This window comes from Mauremys mutica, chromosome 17, assembly GCF_020497125.1.
Source record: "Mauremys mutica isolate MM-2020 ecotype Southern chromosome 17, ASM2049712v1, whole genome shotgun sequence".
NCBI lineage: Eukaryota > Metazoa > Chordata > Testudines > Geoemydidae > Mauremys > Mauremys mutica.
In genome coordinates, this window is record NC_059088.1 from 11,165,316 (window position 1) to 11,190,973 (window position 25,658).

The 25,658-nt window shown below is 53.2% G+C and overlaps 2 protein-coding genes across 2 annotated transcripts in view; both read left to right on the plus strand.

Annotated features, from left to right (window-relative positions):
* LOC123351985 (sialic acid-binding Ig-like lectin 13) overlaps positions 1 to 25,658 on the plus strand; it is a 216,994-nt gene that overhangs the window by 36,096 nt on the left and 155,240 nt on the right. The window contains exon 5 of the mRNA XM_044991669.1: positions 15,812 to 15,865. Coding sequence (XP_044847604.1) covers positions 15,812 to 15,865 — 54 coding nt within the window. The remainder of the gene's footprint in view (positions 1 to 15,811; positions 15,866 to 25,658) is intronic.
* LOC123351571 (sialic acid-binding Ig-like lectin 12) lies at positions 9,219 to 14,237 on the plus strand. The gene is made up of 3 exons (XM_044991009.1): positions 9,219 to 9,300; positions 10,288 to 10,785; positions 13,909 to 14,237. Exons 1-3 carry the CDS (start codon positions 9,219 to 9,221, stop codon positions 14,235 to 14,237), a joined length of 909 nt encoding a protein of 302 aa, XP_044846944.1.

Sequence of the window (25,658 nt, forward strand, 5' to 3'; positions counted from 1 at the left end):
ATGCATGCACAGTGCATAAAATGTACACAACCTCTTGCATATTGCTAATGCATGGCCAGTGCAGGCAATGTAGAGAATGCATTAAACTTAGCCAGTGCTGCCCCAAGTGCTTGATGCATGAAATGCAGAAAATAGATTTCCTGAACCTGTTCTGCGATGAGAGGCATGAGACGAAATCCTGCATTCGTAGTGCATGAAATGAACATACCCACACACATGTTGCTAATGCATGGCCTGTGCAGGTGAGGCAGTGAATGCATTAACCGAGCTGGTGCTGGCATGGGATTGGCTTATGCATGCAGAGTGTGAAACACACCCAATCTTATGCCTCTTGCTAGTGCATGCCCGATGCCAGAAATGCATTTGCACTGAGGGTGGGGGAAACGAGGCCTGGGGCAACCCATGCAATCCTCTCACCAGGGTGGATGCAAGTCTCTGCCTGGTGTCTCTGCCTTGCTTCTCACTCAGCATCACAAGACTCCAGCCGCCCGCCGGACCAAAGGCATCCACGACAGGGCTGCAGCAGCACAGGGCCCGCTAGGCCCCGGGAAGCCGGAAGAGCTGCACTACGCCTCCGTCGAGTTCTCCAAGCTGCAGCGCAAAGGAGGGGAGCCTTCAGAGCCCCCAGGCACGGAATATTCCGAGGTCCGGCGCAAATAGCCCCCTCGCACCATGGGCCCAGGCTGGGCGTCTCCAGCCCATCCAGTGCAGGGGGGTCACAGTGTGGAGGGAAGGGGGAAGGGGTTGGCCCAGGGCTGGACCTGCGACGTGGGAAACCTGGGTGCAAATCCCTGCTCTGTCCTGGACTCAGGGCGGAGTCAACTAGGCCTTGGAGATGCTGGAGCGCTGCATTGAGGGGAGGTATCCCAGAGTCCTCTGCAGCCGGGTCTCAAAGCCTGCCCCCTCCCAAACCCCACTGCCCCCGGGGGAAAGAGCCTCTCACCCCTCAGCCCCAGAGAGTCTCTCTTCTACCCTGCCTGAGTCCTCAACAACTTGTTTCACAGATGGACAGGATTTTTCAACCTCAAGGGTATCAGCTGGTGGGAGTGGAGGGATGGGTTTGTGTCTAAGCTGCTGGCTGGATACTCTGGGTTCTAATCTCTGCTTTGCTAAAAATGCTGTAGGGTGAGGTTGGGAGAAGTTGCTACATTTGTCTAGTCTCAGTTTCCTTACCCCAAAAATCAGGATAATAATGGTGCCCTGGGCTATTTGTATTATAAACTCTTAGGGGCAGGGATGGTCTCTCACTGTGTCTAAACAGCGCCTGGCACAACAGGGTCCTGGTATCTGTCAAGGTCAATCAGTGCCACGTGATTATAACTTCTTAATAACAATGTTCTATTAAAGGTAACTTGTTCACTCCAAAGCCAAAAGCATCCAACTGTGAAATCCCCTGTTTACAAGCTGTTACTTGAAATAGATTTTCATGTGTCATTTTTGTCGCTGCTACTTTTTCAACAAAGAGTCAATAACCACTATGACTTATTTGAGTCCAGTAAATAATCAGTTTTCACGTCTGCCTTTCCCCTGGAAGGGCCCCGATCGCAGCTGGTTTCTGGGCAGGGCCGAGCATAACTCAGCCTCAATTCCAGCTGGGGCAGGGCCTGTTTCTCGCTGCGTATGAGCAGCACCTGGCACGATAGGGCCCTTGTCATAAACATACAGCAACGGGTAGCATAAAATCCCTCCTTTACCTCTAAGGGGTTAAGAAGCTTAAATAACCTGGTTGGCACTTGACCAGAAGGACCAATGGGGAAGGAAAATACTTTCAAATCTGGGGTGGGAGGAAGGTTTTGTTTGTGCTCTTTGTGTGTGTTCCCTCGGGGTGCAGAGGGACCAGGGAAGGAAAAAAACCTCTCCTAAAACCCTAACTGAAATAAGCATCTAAGGTTACAAAAATTGTAAGTAATAGCAAGGAAATGCATTAGATTATCTTTTGTTTTAGCTTGTGAATTTTCCCTATGCAAGGAGGGAGGTTTATTCCTGTTTTTTGTAACTTTGCAGTTTTGCCTAGAGGGGAATCCTCTGTGTTTTCAATCTTATTACCCTGTAAAATTACCTTCCATCCTGATTTGACAGAGGTGCTTCTTTTACTTTATTCTTTATAATAAAGTTCTGCTTTTAAGAACCTGAATGGTTTTTAGTGTCCTAAAACCCAGGGGTCTGGTCTGTGCTCACTTTGTTTACCCATTTGGTTGGTATATTATTCTCAAGCTCCCCCCCCAGGAAAGGGGGTGAAGGGGTTTGGGGGGATATTTTGGGGGAACAGGAACTCCAAGTGGTCCTTTTCCTGAATCTTTGTTTAACTCACTTGGTGGTGGCAGCAATACCGTCCAAGGACAAGGAAGGATTTGTGCCTTGGGGAAATTTTTAACCCAAGCTGGTAGAAATAAGCTTCGGGGGTCTTTCATGCGGGTCCCCACATCTGTACCCCAGAGTTCAGAGTGAGGAGGGAACCCTGACAGCCCTGATCCCAGCTGGGGCAAGTCCTGTCTCTTGCTGTGTCTGGGCAGCACCCAGCTGTCACGGACTCACAGGACTCATTCTTGCTAACAATTAGCCAGTTTTAAATATGGGTCATGGTAATTTCGTATCCTTCTAGTTTTTTTAATCAAAATGTCAAGCGGTGCCAAGTGAAACTCCCTATGGATGGTGATGGATATTACATCACCACCATTAATTTTAGCACAAGTGTGAAAATCAGGGGGGAGGACTTGTAAGGCCCTATGTGTGTGTGTTATTTGTATTGCAATAGGGCTTTTGAAACCCTGGCTGAGCTCAGGGCCCTGCCGTGCCTGGCTAACTGGCGAGCTGCTAGATCTCCAGAGGTAACTGGCACCAGGGAATCAGCAGCGAGTGCATGTTACCAGAGCGATCCCACAGGGAACTGTCCTTGGCCCAACGCTTGTTAACACCTTTTTTAACGACCTGGAAGACAACATAAAATCAGCCCTGATCCAGTTTGCAGATGACACACAGATGGGGGGAGTGGCAGATAATGAGGAGGCCAGGTTACTGCTGCAGAGCACTGCGGGTCGCTTGGTAAACTGGGCACAAGCAAACAATGTGTGTTTCAATAGGGCTAAATGTCAACATGTACAACTAGGAACACAGGGTGTCAGCCGGACTCACAGGATGGGGGATGCTCTTCTGGGCAGCAGGGACTCTGACAACAATTCGGGGGTGATGCTGGATAAGTAGCTGCACATGAGCTCCCGGTGCGATGCTGTGGCTGTCCTGGGTGCATCAACTGTGAGCTCTGCAGTCAGAGCGGGGAGGTGATTTTCCCTCTGGATCTGGCCCTGGTGCGACCGCTGCTGGGATCCGGTGTCCAGTTCTGGTGCCCGCAGTTCCAGAAGGACGTTGACCCATCGGGGAGGGCTCAGAGGGGAGGCAGGAGAATGATTAACAGGTTAGAAAACCTGCCTCAGTGTACACGATTTTTCCTTCAGTAACTGTCTAACGACGACATTCGCATTGTATCCTTTGGACCGATGTGCTAGAAACGGGCAGTCCCGGAACTCTTTGCCAAGAAAGGTCTTAACAAAGATAGAAAGACACTCACTGCCCTTAAATTCCCATGACTTTTCCAGCTTTAAAGACACTGAAACAATGTAATTGGGTATGTGCAGCCCAGCCTCCTGCGTGCATTCAAAATCGTAAAAAATACACTTTTCTGGTGATCTGGGAATTCGAATGCTGCCCATAAAACAGAGCTGGCTGTCTACATCAGGGGTGATCAAATCCTGACACCGCTTACAGAGCCTCTCTTAACCCCTGTGCCCCGAACAGGGACCGATCGGCCGGAGATGGAGCAAACTCACTGACTGGAAACTTCCTGTTGTACGAGATCTGCTTAGCAACCAGCCTCCCAGCACAGCCACTGATACCCACACACAGTGGGGCAGAGCTGACGTGCCACTGGCCTGGGGCAGAGCGGGCCAGGGTCTGTCTGGGAGACTGGGCCAGGGTGGGGGACTTGGGAGGGCCCGGCCATCAGGACTGGCCTCAATGCATCTAGGGGGCTCTGCATTTCTTTTAGCTATAGGTTTTTCCCAGACACTTCTGCAGCTCAGCACCGGGTGAGGGATCCCTGTATAAACAGTCCCCGTGCCCCACCCCAGATTCAGCTGCATCTCAGCTCTTAAATCGAAGGCTGGAGTCAGCGGCCCCTGGAATCCAGCTGCCTTTCCTGAGACCCTCTGCCCCAGCTCTCATCACTAGGGAATCCTCAGTGACCCGGGACCTGGGAGGCATTTGAGGAACCAGAAGTCAGAAAACAAACATCTGCGCTCAATGGACCGGTTCTGATCTACTGATGTTTCCCCTGCTAAGAGACCCCAGAGGGGAAATACCCATGTCCCAGTCCCACTTCCCACAGCCAGTCCCCCCACCCCGTGGTGAGGTCAGAAGCCGGCTGCCTGTTGGAGCTGCCTGTGTCTGGGACAATCTCTCTCCTTGCGTTGATGGCACCGAGATCTACAGCCATTGGACCCAGGTTGTGCAAGACGTTCTAGGGACGTGTTTCTCAAATGTGGCTTTTCCTGTGGCCACAGCCTCCCAGGTGGTGATTGAACGGGGCGGGGGGAAGCAGAGGCCCCTCTCCCAGGCCCACAAGCAGGGGTTTGGCCCTGCTCCATCTGGAGACACAAACACTGGAGGAGCAGGGGGCCAGTGAGTTCCCCACCTTCCCGGGGGTGGTGGGGTCGGTCTTCAGCCCTGGGGCGGTGGGCTCCAGCTGTGGGGTTTGGGGCTCTAACTCCAGGCCCCGGGGTCCATCCCTGGGCCCCATCCTGTGGGCTTTGGGCTCTTTCTCCTGGCCACTCAATGGTGGGCTCTGGCCCTGGACCCTCGCCATGCAGCAGTAGGTTCTGGCCCCGGGCTCATCCCCCAATAACCCATGGCTCCCACTGCCTCTCCAAGCTCCCCATCCAGTTCCCCTATCACCCCTGGCCCCCACTGCCTCCCTACCCACCTTCCCATCTGGGGCTTAATTTGTCCCCTGCACTTCCGGGGTGAGTCAGTCTGCTGGGAGAAGGGATACGTGTATGTTTGTCACTTTTTCCAGCAGACTTAGGAGCTAGCGGGAGGCTGGAAAAAGCTTAGGGGCCGACTCTGTGGGTGCTCCCAGGCTGGAACATCCATGGGAAAAAATAGTAACTACAGCAAAAGACAAGAACGTTCAAAGCCCCTTATTTGTGTTTCTATTCTGTACAGGTCCAGGAAAGAATAGAGAGAACTGAACATTATTTTATTACTGAGTCAGCAAAACTCCCTAAATAAATGACTGACAGTGATTTTGACATGGATCTGTGCATATTTCTTTGTTTTTCCAAAAGTTAATTCAGTATTTTAGGATACAGGAAGAATTCTCTGAGCAGCGCCAGTGAGCTCTTTGCAGCCGTCCCACCTCAGAGGCGAACGCGTCTCAGCTCTGGGTAAGTGATTAGGATCTGCAGCATGTACAGTGTGATAAGAGGTGCAAACTGCTAGTGTTAAAATATTGTTTTGTAACTGGAGACAGCAGAAATAAAGCCGATGCTGGGGCTGGGCTGGGAGCCCCCCCACCACCACTACTAGGTTCTGTCCCTGGCTCTTGAAGGTTAGGGGGGTCTGGCAGGTTACAGTAGGGGGCTGGGAGGAAGGACTCCTGGGTTGTATCCCAGCTCTGGGAGGGGAGCAGGGTCTATTGGGTTACAGTGGGGGGTGGAGGCAGAGAATCACGACTTCCGATTTCTGTCCCAGCTCTGGGAGGAGAGAGGGGGTTTTGCAGGGCTCAGAGCCAGGACTCCTGGATTCTATTGCCAGCCCCACAAGCAATATGCAGCCTGCCCCTCTTGCAGGGAAGCCGCAGGCAGTGCCAGCCAGAGGGAGGGGAAGTTGGCAGATGCTGATTCTGGGGTTTCTGAGAAAGCATCTCCCCCCAACCGCCCCTGCCAACACCCACTTCTGCTTTCAGGTTCCTGCGCATGTTGCTTCCCCAGGCTCCGAGTCACAAACCCTGGGTATCCTGGGCTGCAGGGTTGGAGAACTGGGTGCTGAGCCCCCCTCTGCAGGTCTAGGGGTGAGTGGACATGGGGGGAGGGAGCTGGATGGTCTGTGGAGACTGAGGTGACCCTCAATCCCGACCCACAGCCCCTTGCTATCCCAGCGCTGGGCTCCCTGCCCCCACAGCTCTGCCGTGGTCCCTCCAACCTGAGCAGGATCCCGCCCCAGGGGTCCCCCACCATGGGGACCACATTGAGGTATCGGCTCCGGGTGCCACGTACAGCAGGGGGTTCCCCAGCTCCCATCTCTCAGCCTCCTTCCCGAGAGCATCTGAGGGCAGCAGAGCGATGGTGGGAAATGGAACTGCTGGGGGTTCTCCTTCCCCATGGGGGTGGTTTTTGGGGGCAGGGAGGACAGGTATTGCAGAGGGGACAGTTATAGATACCCCAGGTTGAGCACATACGTGCAAACTTCTCACCCATAGTCCAACTGTGCTCACTCCATTGCCTCATGGAGTCAGCGCAAAGTGTGGGGGGGTGTGGGGCACAGACCCCCTGGGGTCGCAGATACTCTACAGGGGCAGGGCAGCCCCCCAGGGTTAGGGATGGAGTCTGGAGCTCTCAGGGCTGGTCCCTTCCCCTCCAGCCCTGGGCAATGGGGCCCGACCCAACCTGCTCTGGCAGGGCATGGTGCATGGGCCATGGGGGATCCAAGCTGAGACCCGCCCATCTCACTGCACTGGATGGGGGAGGGGCAGGCAGCAGTGAGAGGCCTGTACCATTTTAACAGGTAAAGACGGGGGGAAGGTGTGAGTGGCCCAATTCACATATGAGGAGGAGAAGGTGGGAATGGTCCCCACCATTCTCATAAGAAGGAAGAGGATGGAGGGTCCTTAACACTGACAACGAGGACAGTCCTAGCTGCAGGAGGAGCAGGGTGGAGCGGGGGAGGGGAGAATGCAGCTGTGGGGCAGGGAGGGCAGCATTAGCGCCCCACTCTGTCTGCAGAGTTCACTGTGCGTTGTGTGAAGAAATACATCCTTACATTTCTTTTAAACCTGCCGCCTATTCATTTCATTTGAGGACTTCTAGTTCCTGTGTTATGGGAAGGAGTAAATCATACTACTGTATTGACTGTCTCCACACTAGTCAGGATTTTACAGACATCTATCATAGCCCCCCTTAGGCGTCTCTTTTCCAAGCTGAACAGTCCCAGTGTTATTAATCTCTCCTTCTTTGAAAGCTGTTCCACACCCATCATCATTTTGTTGCCCTTTTCTGAATCTTTTCTAATTCCGATTTGAGATGGGGCCTCCAGAACTGCAGTATTCAAGATGTGGGTGTGCCATGGATTTATATAGGGGCAATATGATATTTTCTGTCTTATTATTTATCCCTTTCTTAATGATGCCCAACAAATTCTTTTGATGCCCGCTGCACAGTGAGTGGGTGTTTTCAGAGAACTATCCATAGTGACTCTCATATCTCTTCCTTGAGTGGTAACAGCTAATTTATACCCCATCACTTCATATGTCTAGTTGGGATTATGTTTCTCAATGTGCATCACTTTGCATTTATTAACACTGAATTTCATCTGCCATTTTGTTACCCAGTCACCCAGTTATGTGAGATCCCTTTGTAGCTCTTTGCAGTCAGCTTTGAACTTAACTATCTTGAGAAATTTTGTATCATCTGCAAATTGTTCCACTTCACTGGTTACCCCTTTTTCCAGATCATTTATGAACATGTTGAACAGCACTGCTCCCAGTACAGACCCAGGAGAGACACCACTATTCACCTCTCTCCACTGTGAAAATTAGCCATTTATTCCTGTCCTTTGTTTGCTATCTTTTAACCAGTCACTGATCCAGGAGAGGATCTTCCCACTTATCCCATGACAGTTCACTTTGCTTAAGAGCCTTTTGGGAGGAACCTTGTCAAAGGCTTTCTGAAAATCTAAGTACATGGACTGGGACACCCTTGTCCACATGCTGTTGACTCCCTCCAAAAATTCTAGTAGTTTGGTGAACCATGATTTCCCTTTACAAAAACCATATTGAGTCTTCCCCAACAAATCTATTCATCTGAACATTCTATTCTTTGCTATATTTTCACTTTACTCTAATTTCAACCAGTTTGCCCATCACTGAAGTTAGGCTTCTTGGCCTTCAACTGCCAGGATCACCCCTGGAGCCTTTTTTAAAAATTGGTGTCACATTCGCTCTCCTCCAGTCATCTGGTACAAAAGCTGATTTAAATGAGAGTTAGTAGTTCTGCAATTTCACATCTGAGTTCCGTCAGAAGTCGTCTCCAGCTTCCTTATGAGAATGTCATGTGGGACTGTGTCAAAAGCCTTGCTGAAGTCCAGGTATGTTATGTCCACTGCTTTCCCCCAGCTCCCAACCAGTTACCTCGTCAAAGAAGGAAACAAAGCTGGTTTGGCAGGATTTGTTCTTGGTAAATCCATGCTGGTGATCACCCCTTCAGCCTCACAAATTGAAGGTTTTATACATCGCTCTAGTAGCTTTCCAGGTGTTGAGGTCAGGCTGACTGGTCTATAGTTCCCCGGCTCCTCCCTTTTCCCCCTTTTAAAGATGGCCCCTCTGTTAGCCCTTCCCCCGTCTTCTGGGACCCCTCCTATCATCCATTAGTTGGCAAATATTATTGCCAGTGGCTCCAAGATTTCTTCAACTAATTCCTTCAGCCCCCTGGGTTGAACAGCTTCCTGCCCCACTGATCTGAATTCATTCAAATTGGCCGGAGCATCTCTGACGTGTTCTTTACTGATCCCGATTTGCAGCCTTTCCCCTTTGTTGTCCATGGTAACTTCACTGGTTGCCTGCTCACATGTTGTTTTACACTGAAGCAAAGCAGGCACTGAGCAGTTCTGTCTTCTGACCATCTTCTATCACCAGATCAGGATTTTCTGGCCGCTGTCATGATTCTTAAAGGAAAATCTCAGGGGTTTTTTTTTGCCAATTTAAGGATTTTTTTAGCCCACGATCTCTCAGGATCATCTGGTGATTTGGGATTTTCTGAGGAGGGGGAGGTCACTGCGCTGCCAGCAGCCCCAGATCAGCCCCCTGCAGAGCCCAGCAGCACTGATGGTCCCCCAGGCAGATCTGTGTCCCCAAACAGCCTCTGCTCTCACACTTCCCACCCCCCTTCTGTCTCTAGGTCTGTCCCAGCCCAACGCTCCAGCCATGGGCAGAGCCCTGCTGCCACACCGTGATGCTGGGGAAAGGAAGCTCTCGCCTCAGGGCCCCCCCTGCAGCCACGCTGAGGGTCCTGATCCTCGCGCTGCTCTGGAGGGGTAAGTAAGCAGCACCTGCAGCCCGAGGGCAGGGGGAAGGGCAGAACCTGCGCTAAGCGGGGCCAGGTCTGTCCCAGGACTTGAATGGGAGACTGGCCAGAGGGGGAGGGGAGCGCAGTGCCCCCGTGCGGTGCTAGGGGTCGCTGAGTGACAGGGAGCGGGGGCAGGGGCCTTGATGTAGGGAGGGATGGAAACTAAACGGAGTGAGAATTGGTCAAGGACCCAGGGCTGGGCTCAGATGGGGCTGCAGGTCGGGAGTGAGGGGCACTGGCAGAGCAAAAACAAGGAGCGCCACCCCCCTCCGAGTGTCACGCCACCCAAGGCCCCGCCCACGAGCGTCACATTTGCCACTCCCCCCGAGGGTCGCCCCGCCCAGTCCCTACCCCGAGCGTCGTGCCGCCCAAGTCCCGCCCCCCGAGCGTCACCCCGCCCAAGTCCCCGCCCCCCTGAGCGTCGCGTCGCCCAATTCCCCGACCCCCGAGCGTCGCTTCGCCCAATTCCCCCCCCCCCCGAGCGTCGCCCCGCCCAAGTCCCCGCCCCCCCGAACGTCGCGTCGCCCAAGTCCCCGCCCCCCCGAACGTCGCGTCGGCCAAGTCCCCCCCCCCCCGAGCGTCGCCCCGCCCAAGTCCCCGCCCCCCTGAGCGTCGCCCCGCCCAAGTCCCCGCCCCCCCGAGCGTCGGGTCGCCCAAGTCCCCGCCCCCCCGAGCGTCGCGTCGCCCAAGTCCCCGCCCCCCCGAGCGTCGCGTCGCCCAAGTCCCCGCCCCCCCAGCGTCGCTTCGCCCTAGTCCCGCCCCCCCGAGCGTCGCGTCGCCCAAGTCCCCGCCCCCCCAGCGTCGCTTCGCCCTAGTCCCGCCCCCCCGAGCGTCGCGTCGCCCAAGTCCCCGCCCCCCCAACAGGGCACCCTGCCTCCTAAGCCCCACCTCCCCCCAACGCCGCCAGACCAAACAAAAAAAACCCCCGAGTGCCGCCCCCTCCCGGGCTTGGCAGGCTGGTGCCTGGAGCCGGCCCTGTCTGGGGGGAGCTCGGGGTGGGTCTCTGCTCTCTATGGGCCCCACTTCGATCCCTCCCCGTCCCCTGCAGGGTCCCTGTCCCAGCAGCCTGGATTTACCCTGACGGTGCCGCAGTCGGTGTCGGTGCAGGAGGGTCTCTGCGTTCTCGTCCCCTGCACCTTCACGTACCCAGCCTCGTCTGTCACCGACAATCCCTCGGCCCAGCTCTACGGAGCCTGGTACAAGGAGCCTGCTACTGTGGGCCAGGATACTCCCGTGGCCACCAGTGGCACCAGCCTGGGGGTGTCGCAGGAGACCCAGGGCCGGTTCCGGCTGACGGGGGATCCAGCGCGCGGCGACTGCTCCCTGCAAATCAGTGATGCCCGACGGACGGATGCCGGGAGATATTTCTTTAGCTTCGAGAAAGGCCTGTTAGAACACACTTACCGCTCCAATTCCGATGGTACTGACCCTGCGCTCACTATCTCCGTGCCAGGTAAGAGCAGCCACAGTCACCACTAGTGAGAGTTTCCCCCCACGCTGAACTCTGGGGTACAGATGTGGGGACCTGCCTGAAAGACCCCATAAGCTTATATTCTACCAGTTGAGGTTAGAAACTTCCCCAAGGCACAAATTCCTTCCCTTGTCCTTGGACTGTATTGCTGCCACCACCACGTGATTTATACAAAAATACAGGGAAGGGTCACTTGGAATCCCTGTCCCCCCAAAATATCCCCCCAAGCCCCTTCACCCCCTTTCCTGGGGAGGCCTGAGATTAATGTACCAACCAATTGGTTAGCAATGTGAGCACAGACCAGACTCTTTTTCTTCAGGACACTGACAATCAATCAGGTTCTTAAAAGAAGAATTTTATATATATAGAGAGAGAAATAGAATCACACCTGCAAAATCTGTTTGGAAGGTAACTTCACAGGGTAAATAAAGGATTTCAAACACAGAGGATTCCCCTCTGGCTCAGCTTCACAGTTACAAAAACAGGAATCAAACTACATCTGTACCATAGGGAAATTCACAAGCTAAAACACAAGATAACCTAGCGCCTTTCCTCACCTCCTTACAATGTCTGTGGTTTTAGATCTATTCTTCCAGGTATATTTTCAGGAGATGTTGTACCTGCTCGGTCTCTTCCCTCCATCCAGAGAGGGAACAACAAAGAGAGCAACAAACAAATCATCCCCCCACCCCCACAGATTCTTTCCTCATTGGTCCTTCTGGTAAGGTGCCAACTAGGTTATCTGAGCTGATGAATCCCTTACAGGGAAGGTGATTTAGTACAGCTGCCAACGAGGGATTTGATGCTACTGCACACAGAAGCCTGGTCTACACTAGGCGTTTAAACCGGTTTTAGGAGCGTAAAACCGATTTAACGCCACACCCATCCACACTAAGAGGCCCTTTATATTGGTATAAAGGGCTCTTTAAACCGGTTTCTGTACTCCTCCCTAACGAGAGGAGTAGTGCTAATATCGGTATTAACATATCGGATTGGGGTTAGTGTGGCCGCAGATCGACGGTATTGGCCTCCGGGCGGTATCCCACAGTGCACCACTGACCGCTCTGGACAGCAATCTGAACTCGGATGCAGTGGCCAGGTAGACAGGAAAAGCCCCACAAACTTTTGAATATTTCCTGTTTGCCCAGCGTGGAGCTCCGATCAGCACGGGTGGTGATGCAGTTAAAAATGAAAATAAAGAAAGAGCTCCCGCATGGACGATGCGGACGTGATCGCTGTAAGGGCCCAGGCAAATCTGTTCTATCAGCACTCCGTTACAGAAGACGAAATTCAAAATCATTTTTTAAATATCTCCAGATAGACGCCATAGCAGGGACTCAGCGCACTGCTGCGTGACAAGCGTAACGGAAAGCCAAAGAATCAAATGGACGCTCATGGACTGGAGGACTCAAGCTATCCCACAGTTCCTGCAGTCTCTGAAAAGCATTTGCATTCTTGGCTGAGCTCCAAATGCTTCTAGGGTCAAAAACAGTGTCCGCGGTGGGTCAGGGCATAGCTCGGCAATTTACGCACCCCCCCACCCACCCCCAGAAGTGAAAGGGAAAACAATCCTCTCTTGACTCTTTTACATGTCACCCTATCTTTACTGAATGCTGCAGATAGACGCGATGGTGCAGCACTCAACACCAACATCCTTGCTCCCCCCACGCTATGGCTGGCTGATGGTACAATACGACTGGTACCCGTCCTCGTCATCAGCCTATTGGCACATGGGGCAGTGCAAAAGGACTGGTAACCATGCTGACTAGCATCTGTCAGGTCAATCAAGGGTGCCTGGTCCTAATTTTTCCTGGTAGATGGTACAGTATGGCTGATATCCATCATCGTCATAGCAACAGGGGGCTGAGCTCCATCAGCCCCCACCCTTCATGTGTAAAGAAAAGATTCAAGTGCCCCTGAACTAGCAGAGGGATGCTGGGCTCCTCTCCTAAACACTCCTTACTGTCCTGTCTGGACTATCATAGCAGCTGGAGGCTGCCTTCCACTCATATCTCACTAACAAGTCACTGTGTCTTATTCCTGCATTTTTTATTACTTCATCACACAAGTGGGGGGACAATGCTACGGTAGCCCAGGAAGGCTGGGGAAGAATGGAATGAACAGGTGGGGTTGTTGCAGGAGCACCCCCTGTGAATAGCATACAGCTCATAATTTCTGCAGGATCTGACACAGAGCAGCTGTGCTCTCTGGTTCTCTGATACAGTGGTTCTCTAGTACACTTGCCCATATTCTAGGCAGGACTGATTCTATTTTTAGATACCAAAAAGGAGGGATTAACTCAGGGAGTCATTCCCAATTTTGGCTTTTGCACCCCTGGCTAAGAGCAGCCAGGGGCACTTATGACAGCAGCAAATGGAACAGTGCAAAAGGTCTGGTAGCCACGATCATCTTATTACCAATTTATGGATTGGTAGATGGTACAGTATGGCTGATAACCATCTCTGCTGTCATGCAAAAGCAAAAGCATGCTGCTGTGTAGCGCTGCTGAATCGCCTCTGTCAGCGGCATCTAGTACACATACGGTGACAGTCACAAAAGGCAAAACAGGCTCCATGATTGCCATGCTATGGCATCTGCCAGGGCAATCCAGGGAAAAAAGCCGCGAAATGCTTGTCTGCCGTTGCTTTCCCAGAGGAAGGAGTGACTGACGACATTTACCCAGAACCACCCGCGACAATGATCATTGCCCCATCAGGCACTGGGATCTCAACCCGGAAATTCCAAGGGGCGGGGGAGGCTGCGGGAACTATGGTATAGCTACGGAATAGCTACCCACAGTGCAACGCTCCAGAAGTCGATGCTAGCCTCGGACCGTGGACGCACACCACCGATTTAATGTGTTTAGTGTGGCCGCGCGCACTCGATTTTATACAATCTGTTTTACAAAACCGGTTTAGGCAAATTCGTTTTAGTCCCGTAGTGTAGACGTACCAAAGAGTTGTTACTCTTCCCTCTATATTTATGACACAACTCAGCACACCCTGAGCCAGCCAGTCCCCACCCTGGGGCGGATCGGGGTCGCACTGCTAAAGGGCAAACGTCTCATCTCCCTGAGTGATTCTCTCCCCTCTCCCTGTGTCTCAGAGCTGACAGAGGAGCCAGAGATCCAGATCTCGCCATCGCGGGGGCTGCCAGGGACGCTACTGGCCGGGGAGCCGGTGACTGTGACCTGCACGGCCCCTGGGAGCTGCTCCGGGCCCCCTCCCCGAGTCACCTGGACGGGGCCGTTCAACGACACAGCCCGGAACGTCTCAGTCCCGCTGGAGAATGGCATCTGGGCCCACAGCTCCGCGCTCAGCTTCATGCCCGGCCCGGGGGACCACGGCAAAGAGCTCATCTGCACCGTCAGCTACAGGCCACCACGGGGACCTTCCACCCGCAGAACCGTCCGGCTCCATGTCAGCAGTGAGTGACCCCCCCAACCCCTCCACGCCGGCCCCCAGCCCCCTCTGGGATCCCCCCCCGGGCTCCCCAGCCCTGCCCTCCAGCCCCTCCCCCAATCAGCCCTGTGCTGGGATCCCCACCCCCCACCAGGCACCCTCAGCCAATTCTACTCCAAGCCCCTTCACCCCACACCGTGCAGCCCCTTCTCCCTTGGGATCTTCACCCCTTCCTGCCCCCCTTGGCTATGGCTCCCCCTCCATCCTCACCCCCAGGTCCCCTTTCTGGGATCCTCTCTATCCCCAACCTGCCCTGCCCCCAGAATCGACCTATGCTGGGATCTGCCCCCAGAATCGACCTATGCTGGGATCCACCCCCACATTCATATCCCCCCTTGCTGGGATTCCCCGCCTCACACCAGCAACCCCAGTTCCCCTGAGATCCCCCCGATCTGTCCCACTGTGTCTCCTCCACCCCCTCCTCTTTCTGCTGGGATCAGTGGATGCTCTATGTGGGGCAGAGGGTTAACGGGACCTAGTCACTGTCCGGCACTCAACACGCTCCCGGCTCGGTGCCCAGAGACCTCGGCCCGCCCTGCCCCAGGGCAAACCCCCGTTAAATGGTAGATCCAGGGCAGAGGGGAAATCAGCAGCCGCCTTTGCGAGGTGAAGGATCAAATCAGGCTCCACTGTAAGGATGGCCCTTGTTCCCTTCAGCCGGAGGGAGATTTAGAAGGAACCCGCCCCCAGTCCCCTGCCTGTGTCTGAGCCCAGGCCCCAGCCCGACACCGAACGTCTACACAGACCTCGGAGGAAACGTCCGTGCTGCAATCAGAGACCCGCAGCCCGAGCCCCGCGAGCCCGACCCAACGGACCCAGGCTCTGAGCCTCGGCACTGCGGGGCTTTGAGGGCAGCATGGACAGACTCTGCCAGGCCTGGACAGACGGTACCAGCGTCCGGCTGTTCCGGGTGTTGATTTCAGCCGCCCCTCTGGGTGCAGCCGGGCTGCAAAATACCCAGGCCTGGCCGGCCAAGCCCCAGGGGCAAAAGGAGAGGGATGGGGAGAGATGAACGGGGGGAAGGCAAAGGACCCATGATGGGGGTGTCTGATGTCCCTGGTGGTGGCTGGGTCTGGGCTGGGGGTGGGAGTGGGGTTATTTAGACCCCTGGCTCTGTCCTGCCCTGGGGAAGACATGTTTGGGGAGCAGGACGCTGAATGCCCGGGTGCCCAGCAGACAGTGGCGCTGGTCACACTTGCTCAAGTACCCAGGCTGAAGCAGCCCGGCCCCTCGTTAGTGCCTGCCCCAATTAGGCCTAGTTTTGACCCCCCCTGGTTTTGGTCCCTTGGGTTTCCATTTCCCACATTTCTGGTTCCCCGGCGCGGCCCTTACCCGGCCCCTGGGTTCCGTCGGGTGCCTCTTGGGTGGGGCTCAGTCGGGTCTGTCGCTTCCCTTCCCCCCCCACGGGTCTTGTGTCACTTCAGGGACTTTCCCGTCCCCCAGCTGAGCTCACAGCGAGGGGCCATGTCTAGGCTCAGGGATCACTAGCAACACCCCCCCGGTGCTGTCCAGCCCCCCTGATCCCCCCTGTCTGGTTTGTGTTACAGACTCGCCCGGGCCCCCCAGCATCACCGGGACCCTGACCAGGAACGGACGCCCCGGTGAGAGGCCGCGCTGCGAGCCCCGGGAATCAGCGAGCGCCTCCTAGTCACGCTCTGCCCGCGCTCAGGGACAGGTGCCAGGCTCAGCCGGGCCAGGCTCATGTGTGTGGGAATCGCAGGCCAGGGGAGGCTGAGCTGCCCCAAACAGCCCTACATTGGCCCCAGCCATCCTCTGCCCCCAGGTTCTCTCCTGCGCACTATTCCACCTGGGCAGCGCTGGATCTGGGGCTAGGGTTAGGGAGGGCCAGCCTGCAGCCCGGGACTCCAGGAGGCGAGTGCTGCACCCCCTTCTCGCCCAGTGCTCTGGGGCTGGGGTGCTCTTGTGGCCCAGGCCTGGGTCAAGGGGGCCAGCAGCCATGGTGGGGGTGTGTGGGCTCCAGTGGGGGTGGGGCCTCGGGCAGAAGGAGCGGGGCCAGGGGCCAGCCTCCCTGAGCTGGCGGTTCATATGTCGCCCATGGCTAGGCTGGTCCGTTCCCGGAGGGGAGAGCCTGAAGAAGCCGCAGGGCAGTGGGGAGAGTGGTGGGGGGAGCAGGCCCCATGCCCTCTGTCTCCTCCCTGCTGACCAGCACCCCCTAGTGGCACCCCCCAGGTTGGAGACGGGTTAGGGCCCAATCTGTACGACGGAGACCTGCTGCCATGGAAAGGTACCGAGATTGTGCACCCATCCCAGAGCTGGCTATTGGGTGAGGGGTGCCTGTATAACACGCCCCCATACCCCACCCAAGAGATGGCTGCATCTCAGCGCCTTGTTGGGGGGGCAGGAATCTCTGTGAGGGCCTAACCTGCCCATTCTTCTCTTCCAGTGCCAGATGCGTGGGGAGCTGAGGGCGACGTCGTGTCTCTGGAGATCCGGGAGGGCGACTCCCTGAGCCTGAGCTGTGAGGCTGGGAGCAGAACCGAGACCACCCTGAGCTGGGCCAAGGGGAACGAGTCCCTGAGCCCTGGCCAGGGAGGGGCCAGGCTCCTGGAGCTCCCGAATCTCAGCAGAGGGGACGCTGGGGAGTATCGGTGCTGGGCCAAGAATCCCTTTGGGTCGGCCAGCCGGGCCCTGCGTGTGCACGTGCAGAGTAAGGCTCCAGGGGGTGCCATGATGCAGGGATCAATTTGGTGGGTCAGTAGGGGGGCTGGGCTGCAGGGTGTGGGGTGGAGAGTTGTAGGGGTGCTGTGCTGGGGGAAGTGGGGAGAGGCTCACAGCTCATGGCCAGGGAGGGCAACTCCCTGTGGTTCCTCTTCTCCATCACCAGCAGCCCCACTGCTTTGCTGGGCTGGGTGAGGGGGGGCCGAGCCATCGAGGGTTCCCGCCCCGTGGGGGAGAATCAGCTACAGCTGGAGCTTCCCAACGTGATGGCCGAGGACGGGGGGGCTATACAGGTGCTGGGCCCAGAGAGAGGAGAGCTCTGCACAGGGGACGTTCCAGCTGCTTGTCAAGTCTGAGTGAGGTTAACCCACAGGACTCCCTGCCAGTGGGTTTGAGTGGGGTTAACCCAGAGGACTCCCTGGGTTTCTCTCCCTGACTGTTGTTGCTGTGTCTCCTGCTCTCCCCAGAAAGCCCCCGGCCGGGGACCAGGCTAATCTCATCCTGCCAGCGCCAGGGGCCCAACGTCAGCTGCAGATGCTCCCTGCGCTCTCAGCCCCCACCCCAGCTCCAGTGGCAGGTGGATGGGGAGCCCCTGGCTGGGAACAGCTCACAGGGGACCCTGCAGGTCAGCTCCTGGGCCCAGGGGGACGAGGCCGTCAGCACCCTGAGCTGGACGGGGGGTGGTGATGGAAGCCGCCAGATCTTTTGCCTCGGCTCCAACCCCCACGGGTTCCATATTTTACTGCTGAACCCACCAGAAACAGGTGAGAGTCCTACCCCTCTAGGGGGCGCCAGCTCTGACTTGGTCCGAGGGTGGGGGATTGGTTTCCTCAGGCAGCAGGGAATGGGGTACGGGGCTTATCCCCTCTAGGGGGCGCTGGCTCTGACCCAGCTCCAGAGGAGGGACTGGCTGTCTCAGGGGGCTGGGAATTTCCCCTCTAGGGGGCGCTGGCTTGTATCCGGACCCAGGGTGGGGGTTAGCTGGCTCGGGGCAAGGGTTGCAGGGATCTATCCCAGACTCTCAGCTTGTTCTGGCTCCCACAGGTGGCCTCACTCGGGCATTGATCGAAATCAGCTGCAAACTCGTCTTCGTGGTGACTGGATTCTTCCTGGCCTATTACCTCACCCTGCTCTATTACAGACGGTAACTCAGCTACTGACCCACCTACCGACCTACCCACCTAGGTACCCACCTAGCTACCAACCCACTGATCCACCAATCTACCAACTTACCAGCCTGCCTAGCTGTCAACACAGTGAACCATCCATCTACCCATATACCACCCCAGCTTCCTACAAACTTACCATCTTACTCAGCAACCCACCTAACATCCCACCCCCTACATACCCACCTTTCTACCTATGTAAACACGGACCCACCCACCTTCCTACTACCCCCGCCAGCTACCAATGCACTGACCCAACCACCCACTGAGCTACCCACCTCCGCACTCACCGACCTCCTATCTGTCTATCCAACTCTCAGCTTTCCTTCCCCACTCTCAACTCTGGGGTACAGATGTGGGGACCCACATGAAAGACCCCCTATGATTATATTCCACCAGCTTAGGTTAAAAACTTCCCCAAGTCACAAATTCCTTTCCTTGTCCTTGGACGGTATTGCTGCCACCACTAAGTGATTTAAACAAACATTCAGGGAGGCGTCACTTGGAGCCCTATTTCCCCCCCCACCAATATCCCCCCAAGCCTCTTCACCCGCTTTCCTGGGGAGGCTTGAGAATAATGTACCAACCAATAAATTAAACCAATGAGCACAGACCAAATCCCTGGTTTTTAAGGACACTAAAAATCAATCAGGTTCTTAAAAGAAGAATTGTATTCTCAATAAAACAAATACAAGCACCTCTGTAAACTCAGGATGGAAGATAACTTTACAGGGTAAATAAGAAGATTCAAAACACAGAGGATTCTGCTCTGACTCTGCATTCCAGTTACAAAACAGGAATAAAATTACCTCTTAGCATTGGGAAAATTCACAAGCTAAAACAAAAGACAATCTAATGCATTTCCTTGCTATTTTTGTAATTGTAGATGCTTATTCCAGGTCGGGCTTTAGGAGAGTTTATTTTTCTGCCTGGTCCCTCTCTCTGCCCCAAGAGAGAACAACTGAAAAAGTACAAACAAAACCTCCCCCATTCCCAGTTTTGAAAGGATCTTCTTTTCCTGTTGGTCCTTCTGGTCAGGTGCCAACTAGGTTAATTGTACTGATTAACCCCTTACAGGTAAATGATTCTGTACCTCTGGCCAGGAGGGATTTATGTTACTGCATACATAAGGTTATTACCATTCCCTTCATATTTATGACACCAACTAACGAACTATTTACCCACCCACGTATCTACCCACCTATCACCAGGCCTAGCTACCTAATCACCCACCCACCCATCTATCTATCTCTCTATCTTGACTATCAGCCACTTACATATCCCAGAATCTCTCTCTGTCTCTCTCTTTCTCTCCCCCTCAGGACACCCTGCTGCTGTCGTGGAAGCAGAAGGAAGGACAGGTCGGGGGTCAGGGAATCCACAGTGCCTGAGTCCGGCGTGTAGATCGGGCTGTTCCTCAGCCACCGAAGAGCCGACAGGGAATTAGAAACTCAAGGGACTGAGGAAACAGAGAATGAGACCTCAGCTGGGGGAACTGCCACCCCAGGTGAGACCAATGGGCCACATTGCCTCCCACACTGTTTAATTTGTATTGAAAGAGATGCCAGAGCTCAGCTGTGGCTCAAATTAAGCCCTGGCAGGGCAGCCTGATACTGGCGGGTGCTGGCCGGGCACCCAGCTCTGAAGGCAGCGCCACCGCCAGCAGCAGCGCAGAAGTCAGGGTGGCCTGGCACATGGGGTGTTGCCACCCTCCTGCGCTGCTGCTGGGGCTTGTGGTGCCTGGTGCTCGGCATGTGGCTCAAGGCTTCGCACTGTTACACGTGGGCTGCATCTCGCCAGAGCCCACAGCCTCCTGCAGCCCCCTGGCCACTCCTGGCTCACCCGGGGGCAGGGCACCAGTTCAGATTTGGGGCAGGGGGAGGAAACTTTAACCATGATTCCAGGGACTACTCAGGCATCTGAAAACTGTCGGGGCTTTGCAGATAATAACTAAGGGATTCGCTGACAGGAGCTCTGTAACTAGCTGTTATATAAAGAAAGAAAATATATATACAAACGCCAATTAAAGCCATGTTTAAATCTTATATGTAAATTTAGAACAATTAGGAGATAATACAGCAAGATATTCCCAATCCCAAGGCTTGAGGTATCAGTTCTGGAGCTTTAACGCAGCTATCAGAAACACACATCTGAGACTTTGTGCACAATCTTTAGTAGAGATAAATAAAAATAAATAACATCGTCTTACTTTCTGAAACAGACACTCTGTGTTACTGCCAGTATCGCCTCTATTTTAGTCAATTATTTTTCACTAAAAACATAATTTTTACATATGTGATTAAAGTTTTTTTTTCTCTTTTATTAAGAAAGGGAATCAATGTTTCTAATTCTTTTGGCATTTGTATTTACCTTCCACAATCCTGTTCGTGACTCACTAACATTTGACTCCATCATTGCTATTGGTATCACAGTTGGAACTGCAGTTATTTTCTTGCAAATGTTAAGTTAATTTACAGCTATAACTAAAAATAGAATTTGAAAATAAGCGACTTTCATCTGTGCAATGTCTAAAGTTCTGTGTTTAGCTAATGTATTTTAAGTTGGAATTACTAAAGTGAGTACAAGCTAAAGTTCCATTCTAGGAGGATGCTATTATTTGTTTGTACCACTTTACACAATGAATGATAAAGCACAATATGACAACAACAATAATAATGCTAATTACTCCAGCCAGGACAGGTTGGGCAGTTTAGAACTCGCTACTCAAAGAATTCAGTGTGAGCGTAAGAGAGAAATAAAATTATGAAATGCAGAGACTAGTCAACAAACTCAACTAACGGCACTTTGAAAGAATAAAATTACAGAGCATATATGTGCATTGCAGGTAGTGACAACAAGTAACAACAGCAATATAAGTATGTGTTGGGTGGGGTGAGTGTGAAAGAGACAGTGTGTGTGAGCTGGGGGTGTGAGCTGAGGAAGTGTGTGCAAGACCGCATGCTGCTCCTTTAAGAGAGCATCTCTTTGCAGTCTGAAGGAAAGCTCCTTGAGACACAGCAGCACCGTCCCACTCTGGGTGAGCCCTGTCCCCCACCCCACCTGCTCTGCGGAGATGGGGCACATTGGGAGGACAGGGAACAGGCTGACATCAGAGCCCCTCCCTCTGTTCCTTACAGCAGACAGGAAGCTCCCAGGAGCAGCTGGCCGGGGCGGCTCCAAGGCAGGGGCCAGGAGGCCTGCAGAGGGGAGGTGCACCCCTGCTTCGGAGGCGCCCCTGTGACCTTGCACTCCATCATGCTTTATAAAAATATGTGTATAAGTGTGAATATAACATAACTGGAATATGCTTTATGTAAAAGGTCTCTTGTAAGGGATCATTACAAAGCTTATAATCTAATAAGTGTGGTCCTCCTAGTTGTATGAATGTATCATTCTTGTACCTGAATCTAGGAATATGTAGCATAACTCTGAGGTCCTATTGTAATTATGCAAAGTGTGGGCCATTAATGGTGGTTTGGTATCTTGATGGCTCACATTGACTAGGACAATTGATGGTACATGGCTCTGTTTATATGCAAGTCTCCATTGCATACGTGCGGGCCAGTCCTGCAGGAATGGAGGGGGGCTCATAGGACATGTGATCATGTCACCTGAACTGGAATCCATCTTTAACCTGGTGCTTCTCCAGTTAGAAGGAGGGGTGGGAACAAAGGAGAGACAAAGGATTCCCTCCTTGTGCCAAAGATATAAAAGGGGGTGGAACAGAACAAAGGGGGCTGCTGGTCATGAAGAAATCCCCTACTTTCCACCTGAGCTGGAGCTAACAAGAATTGAACCAGGGAAAAGGATTGGGCCCAGACTAGGAAGGAGTCTGGTCTATGAAAGAAGCTTATTGGAACATCTCTGAGGGTGAGATTTACCTGTATTCAGTTTCTTGATGTATTCAGCTTAGATTTCTGTGTTTTCTTTTATTTTGCTTGGTGACTTACTTTGTTCTGTCTGTTATTACTTGAAACCATTTAAATCCTGTTTTTGATACTTAGTAAAATCACTTTTGTTTATTAATTAACCCAGAGTAAGTGATTAATACCTGGGGAGCAAACAGCTGTGCATCTCTCTCTATCAGTGTTAGAGAGGGTGGACAATTGATGAGTTTCCCCTTTATAAGCTTTATACAAAGTAAAATGGATTTATTTGGGGTTTGGATCCCATTGGGAGCTGGGTGTCTGGGTACTGGAGATCTGAGCACGTGCTAAGCTGTTTTCATTTAAGTCTGCGGCTTTGGGGGCATGGTTCAGACCCTGGGTCTGTGTTGCAGCAGGCTGGCGTGTCTGGCTCAACAAGGCAGGTTTCTGCAGTCCCAAGAAGGCAGGGAAAATGGGCTCTGAGGTAGTGTCAGCACGTCAGGTGACAGTCCCAAGGGGGACTCTGTGACCAAACCCGTTACAGTCCCGTTCGCCCGTGGCTAAGGCCGGACCTGGATTACTTTTTCTTTTTTCTGTGATGACTGCAAGGCATCCAGATACCCCGGTGTCGAGCGCAGTACGATACCGTCTAGAGCAGTGGCTCTCAAACTGTGGATCGGGACCTCAAAGTGGGTCATGACCCCATTTTAATGGTGCCACCAAGGCTGGCTTAGACTTGCTGTATCCCGGGACCAAAGCCCGAGACTCACTGCCTGGGATCCGGTGGGCTCAGACTTCATCCCCCCTCCTGGGGTCGTGTAGTAATGTTTGTTGTCAGAGGCGGGTTCTTGTGCGATGAAGTTTGAGACCCCCTGCGAGAACAGAGCAGACGAGGTGATGCTAGTTACTGATCCCTGCAAGACAATGCAGTTACCACAAAGCCAGATCTTAGTGTGAAAGCAAGTGTTCAGTCTTTGAGAAATGCAGAATCGATGGTGTTTGTCTTTGTGCTACAGTAGCACCTACTATGTGCTCGGATTAGTCCAAACACAGCAGAATCCTTGGTTTCTAGACATGTCTGAGAATCACAGAAACTGTAAACTTGCAAATAGGAATAAAACTCACTTTTTATTTCCATGTTTTTCAAATTAGGAAGAGCAAGTGTGATCAGGGATCAAGAGATACTCCACTGGCGATGCAGGATTGTAATTAGCACGTGCCAAAACAAATCGATCCCTGCGCTGTGCTATGATGCTTTTTAAAATGACTTATAAACCCCTTGCTGGCTTGGAATGATTCATTCATGGGAGGAGTGGTTGATACGCTGGAGGGTAGGGATAGGATACAGAGGGACCTAGACAAATTAGAGGATTGGGCCAAAAGAAATATGATGAGGTTCAACAAGGACAAGTGCAGAGTCCTGCACTTAGGACGGAAGAATCCCATGCACTGCTACAGACTAGGGACCGAATGGCTGGGTAGCAGTTCTGCAGAAAAGGACCTAGGGGTTACGGTGGACGAAAAGCTGAATATGAGTCAACAGTGTGCCCTTGTTGCCAAGAAGGCTAATGGCATTTTGGGTTGTATAAGTAGGGGCATTTCCAGCAGATCAAGGGATGTGATCATTCCCCTCTACTCAGCACTGGTGAGGCCTCATTTGGAGTACTGTGTCCAGTTTTGGGCCCCACACTACAAGAAGGATGTGGATAAATTGGAGAGAGTCCAGCGGAGGGCAACAAAAATGATTAGGGGGCTGGAGCACATGACTTATGAGGAGAGGCTGAGGGAACTGGGATTGTTTAGTCTGCAGAAGAGAAGAATGAGGGGGGATTTGATAGCTGCTTTCAACTACCTGAAAGGGGGTTCCAAAGAGGATGGATCTAGACTGTTCTCAGTGGTAGAAGATGACAGAACAAGGAGTAATGGTCTCAAGTTGCAGAGGGGGAGGTTTAGGTTGGATATTAGGAAAAACTTTTTCACTAGTAGGGTGGTGAAGAACTGGAATGGGTTACCTAGGGAGGTGGTGGAATCTCCTTCCTTAGAGGTTTTTAAGGTCAGGCTTGACAAAGCCCTGGCTGGGATGATTTAGTTGGGTTTGGTCCTGCTTTGAGCAGGGGGTTGGACTAGATGACCTCCTGAGGTCCCTTCCAACCCTGAGATTCTATGATTCTATGATCCCCTGTTAAATTTCCAAGTTTTGTCGCTTGGGCTTGAAGCATTGGCCCCCTTAGTGGCATTCCTTTCAGCCTTTCCTGAGCAAACCATGTGCACACGGTTTTCTCTATCGTGGGTTTTGCTGAATAGCGCACACGTTTTCACTTAAGCCATGCGGCAGAATCGATATTTTGTCCAAAGCCGTTCAGTTGAGATTCGGATTTTAGCCATCCTCTTTTGAAACTTTGGCCTGGGTTTCTCCGGTATTTGCTGGATGTATTGCAGCAGCTTTTCTTCTCCACTGTAGGAACGCTGACGCTTGCCCTCTGCCCTCTAGCGTGACAATGACTAAGCGTGCGTGATACGTCTTTACGAATATTGGTAAAAACATATAACATGTTTCTGCTCCACACTTCCTGTCGATTTCTATGTCAGTGAGTTAGTGAGCAAATCTGTAGCGCTAAATAGCAAGTTCCTGTACCATGTGTTAATGAGTCTTGTGTGTTAAATAGGTACCACAGGGAGGCATGGTGCTACCGCATGTTAATTGGATTCGTGAGTAATGGGTCGTGCATAAATGGCTCTGTACTGTACATACATGCACACACACTCATACACACACACACACACACACACATTTTATATATATATATATATACAGAGAGAGAGAGTACATATAGACAGTGCGCACACACATACACTGGATAGATACATACATTGACTATTATTTTAGGATATGTAGCAGGGTGGACCCCTGATCCTGCCCTGAAGGGGTTAAAAACAGCCCTGGGAAGGGGCTGTGGCTGGAGAAAGCAGCCTTTAGGCTGGGCTGATTGGGGAAGTGGCTGCACCTGGGGCCACGGCTCAAACTGAGCACCAGGGACTTATAAGAAGGCCAGGGAAGCCAGAAGCCCAGTCAGTCTCTCTCCATCTATAGAGGGAGAAGGACCTGGCTGCAGGGAGCTGGACACAGGGTACCTGAGTGGAGCAGGGCTGGGGAAAGGCAGAGGAGCTGGGGAGCTCCAGCCTGGAAAGCCCCAGGCTGCGGCCTAGCATTGGGCTAACAGGTACTGGGGGTTGCAGGGGGCAGCCCAGGGGTAGGCCAAGGCAGCAGGTCCAAACCCTCCTTGCCAGTGCTGAGTGGCTGATACTGCAGCCTGCCCCAGGGCGCGGGGGCTAGACAATGACTGGCAGTAGCCATATACTGAGGTGAGGTGGGACTAGTGGGTGGGGGTTCCCTGGGGAGGGGAGACCCTGAGACTGAGGGAGTTACTGCCAGGGGGCAGCACCCCATGTAAAAGGGAACTGGGTCCAGGGAGAGACCCAGGGGCCAGAGGACAGGCGGATCACCGGCCTGCAGAGGGCGCTTCAGAGCTGGAATGAGGTCAGTCCCAGAAGTCACCAGCAGGAGGCGCCGCAGGGGTGAGTCTGCTCGTCTACAGATATATTTTATATAATGATGCTAATTATGTTTTATTTCTTGTATTAAATCTATTACACCAGGTCTGGGTTGCGTCACAGACTCCCAG

What these genes read in the sequence shown, in the direction of transcription:
- LOC123351571 (XM_044991009.1), top strand. Translation starts at nt 9,219, where the DNA reads ATGCTGGGGAAAGGAAGCTCTCGCCTCAGGGCCCCCCCTGCAGCCACG. An exon ending in CCTCGCGCTGCTCTGGAGGG is followed by an intron (nt 9,301 to 10,287) that starts GTAAGTAAGCAG and finishes CGGGCTTGGCAG; the next exon opens with GCTGGTGCCTGGAGCCGGCC. An exon ending in GCTCACTATCTCCGTGCCAG is followed by an intron (nt 10,786 to 13,908) that starts GTAAGAGCAGCC and finishes CCTGTGTCTCAG; the next exon opens with AGCTGACAGAGGAGCCAGAG.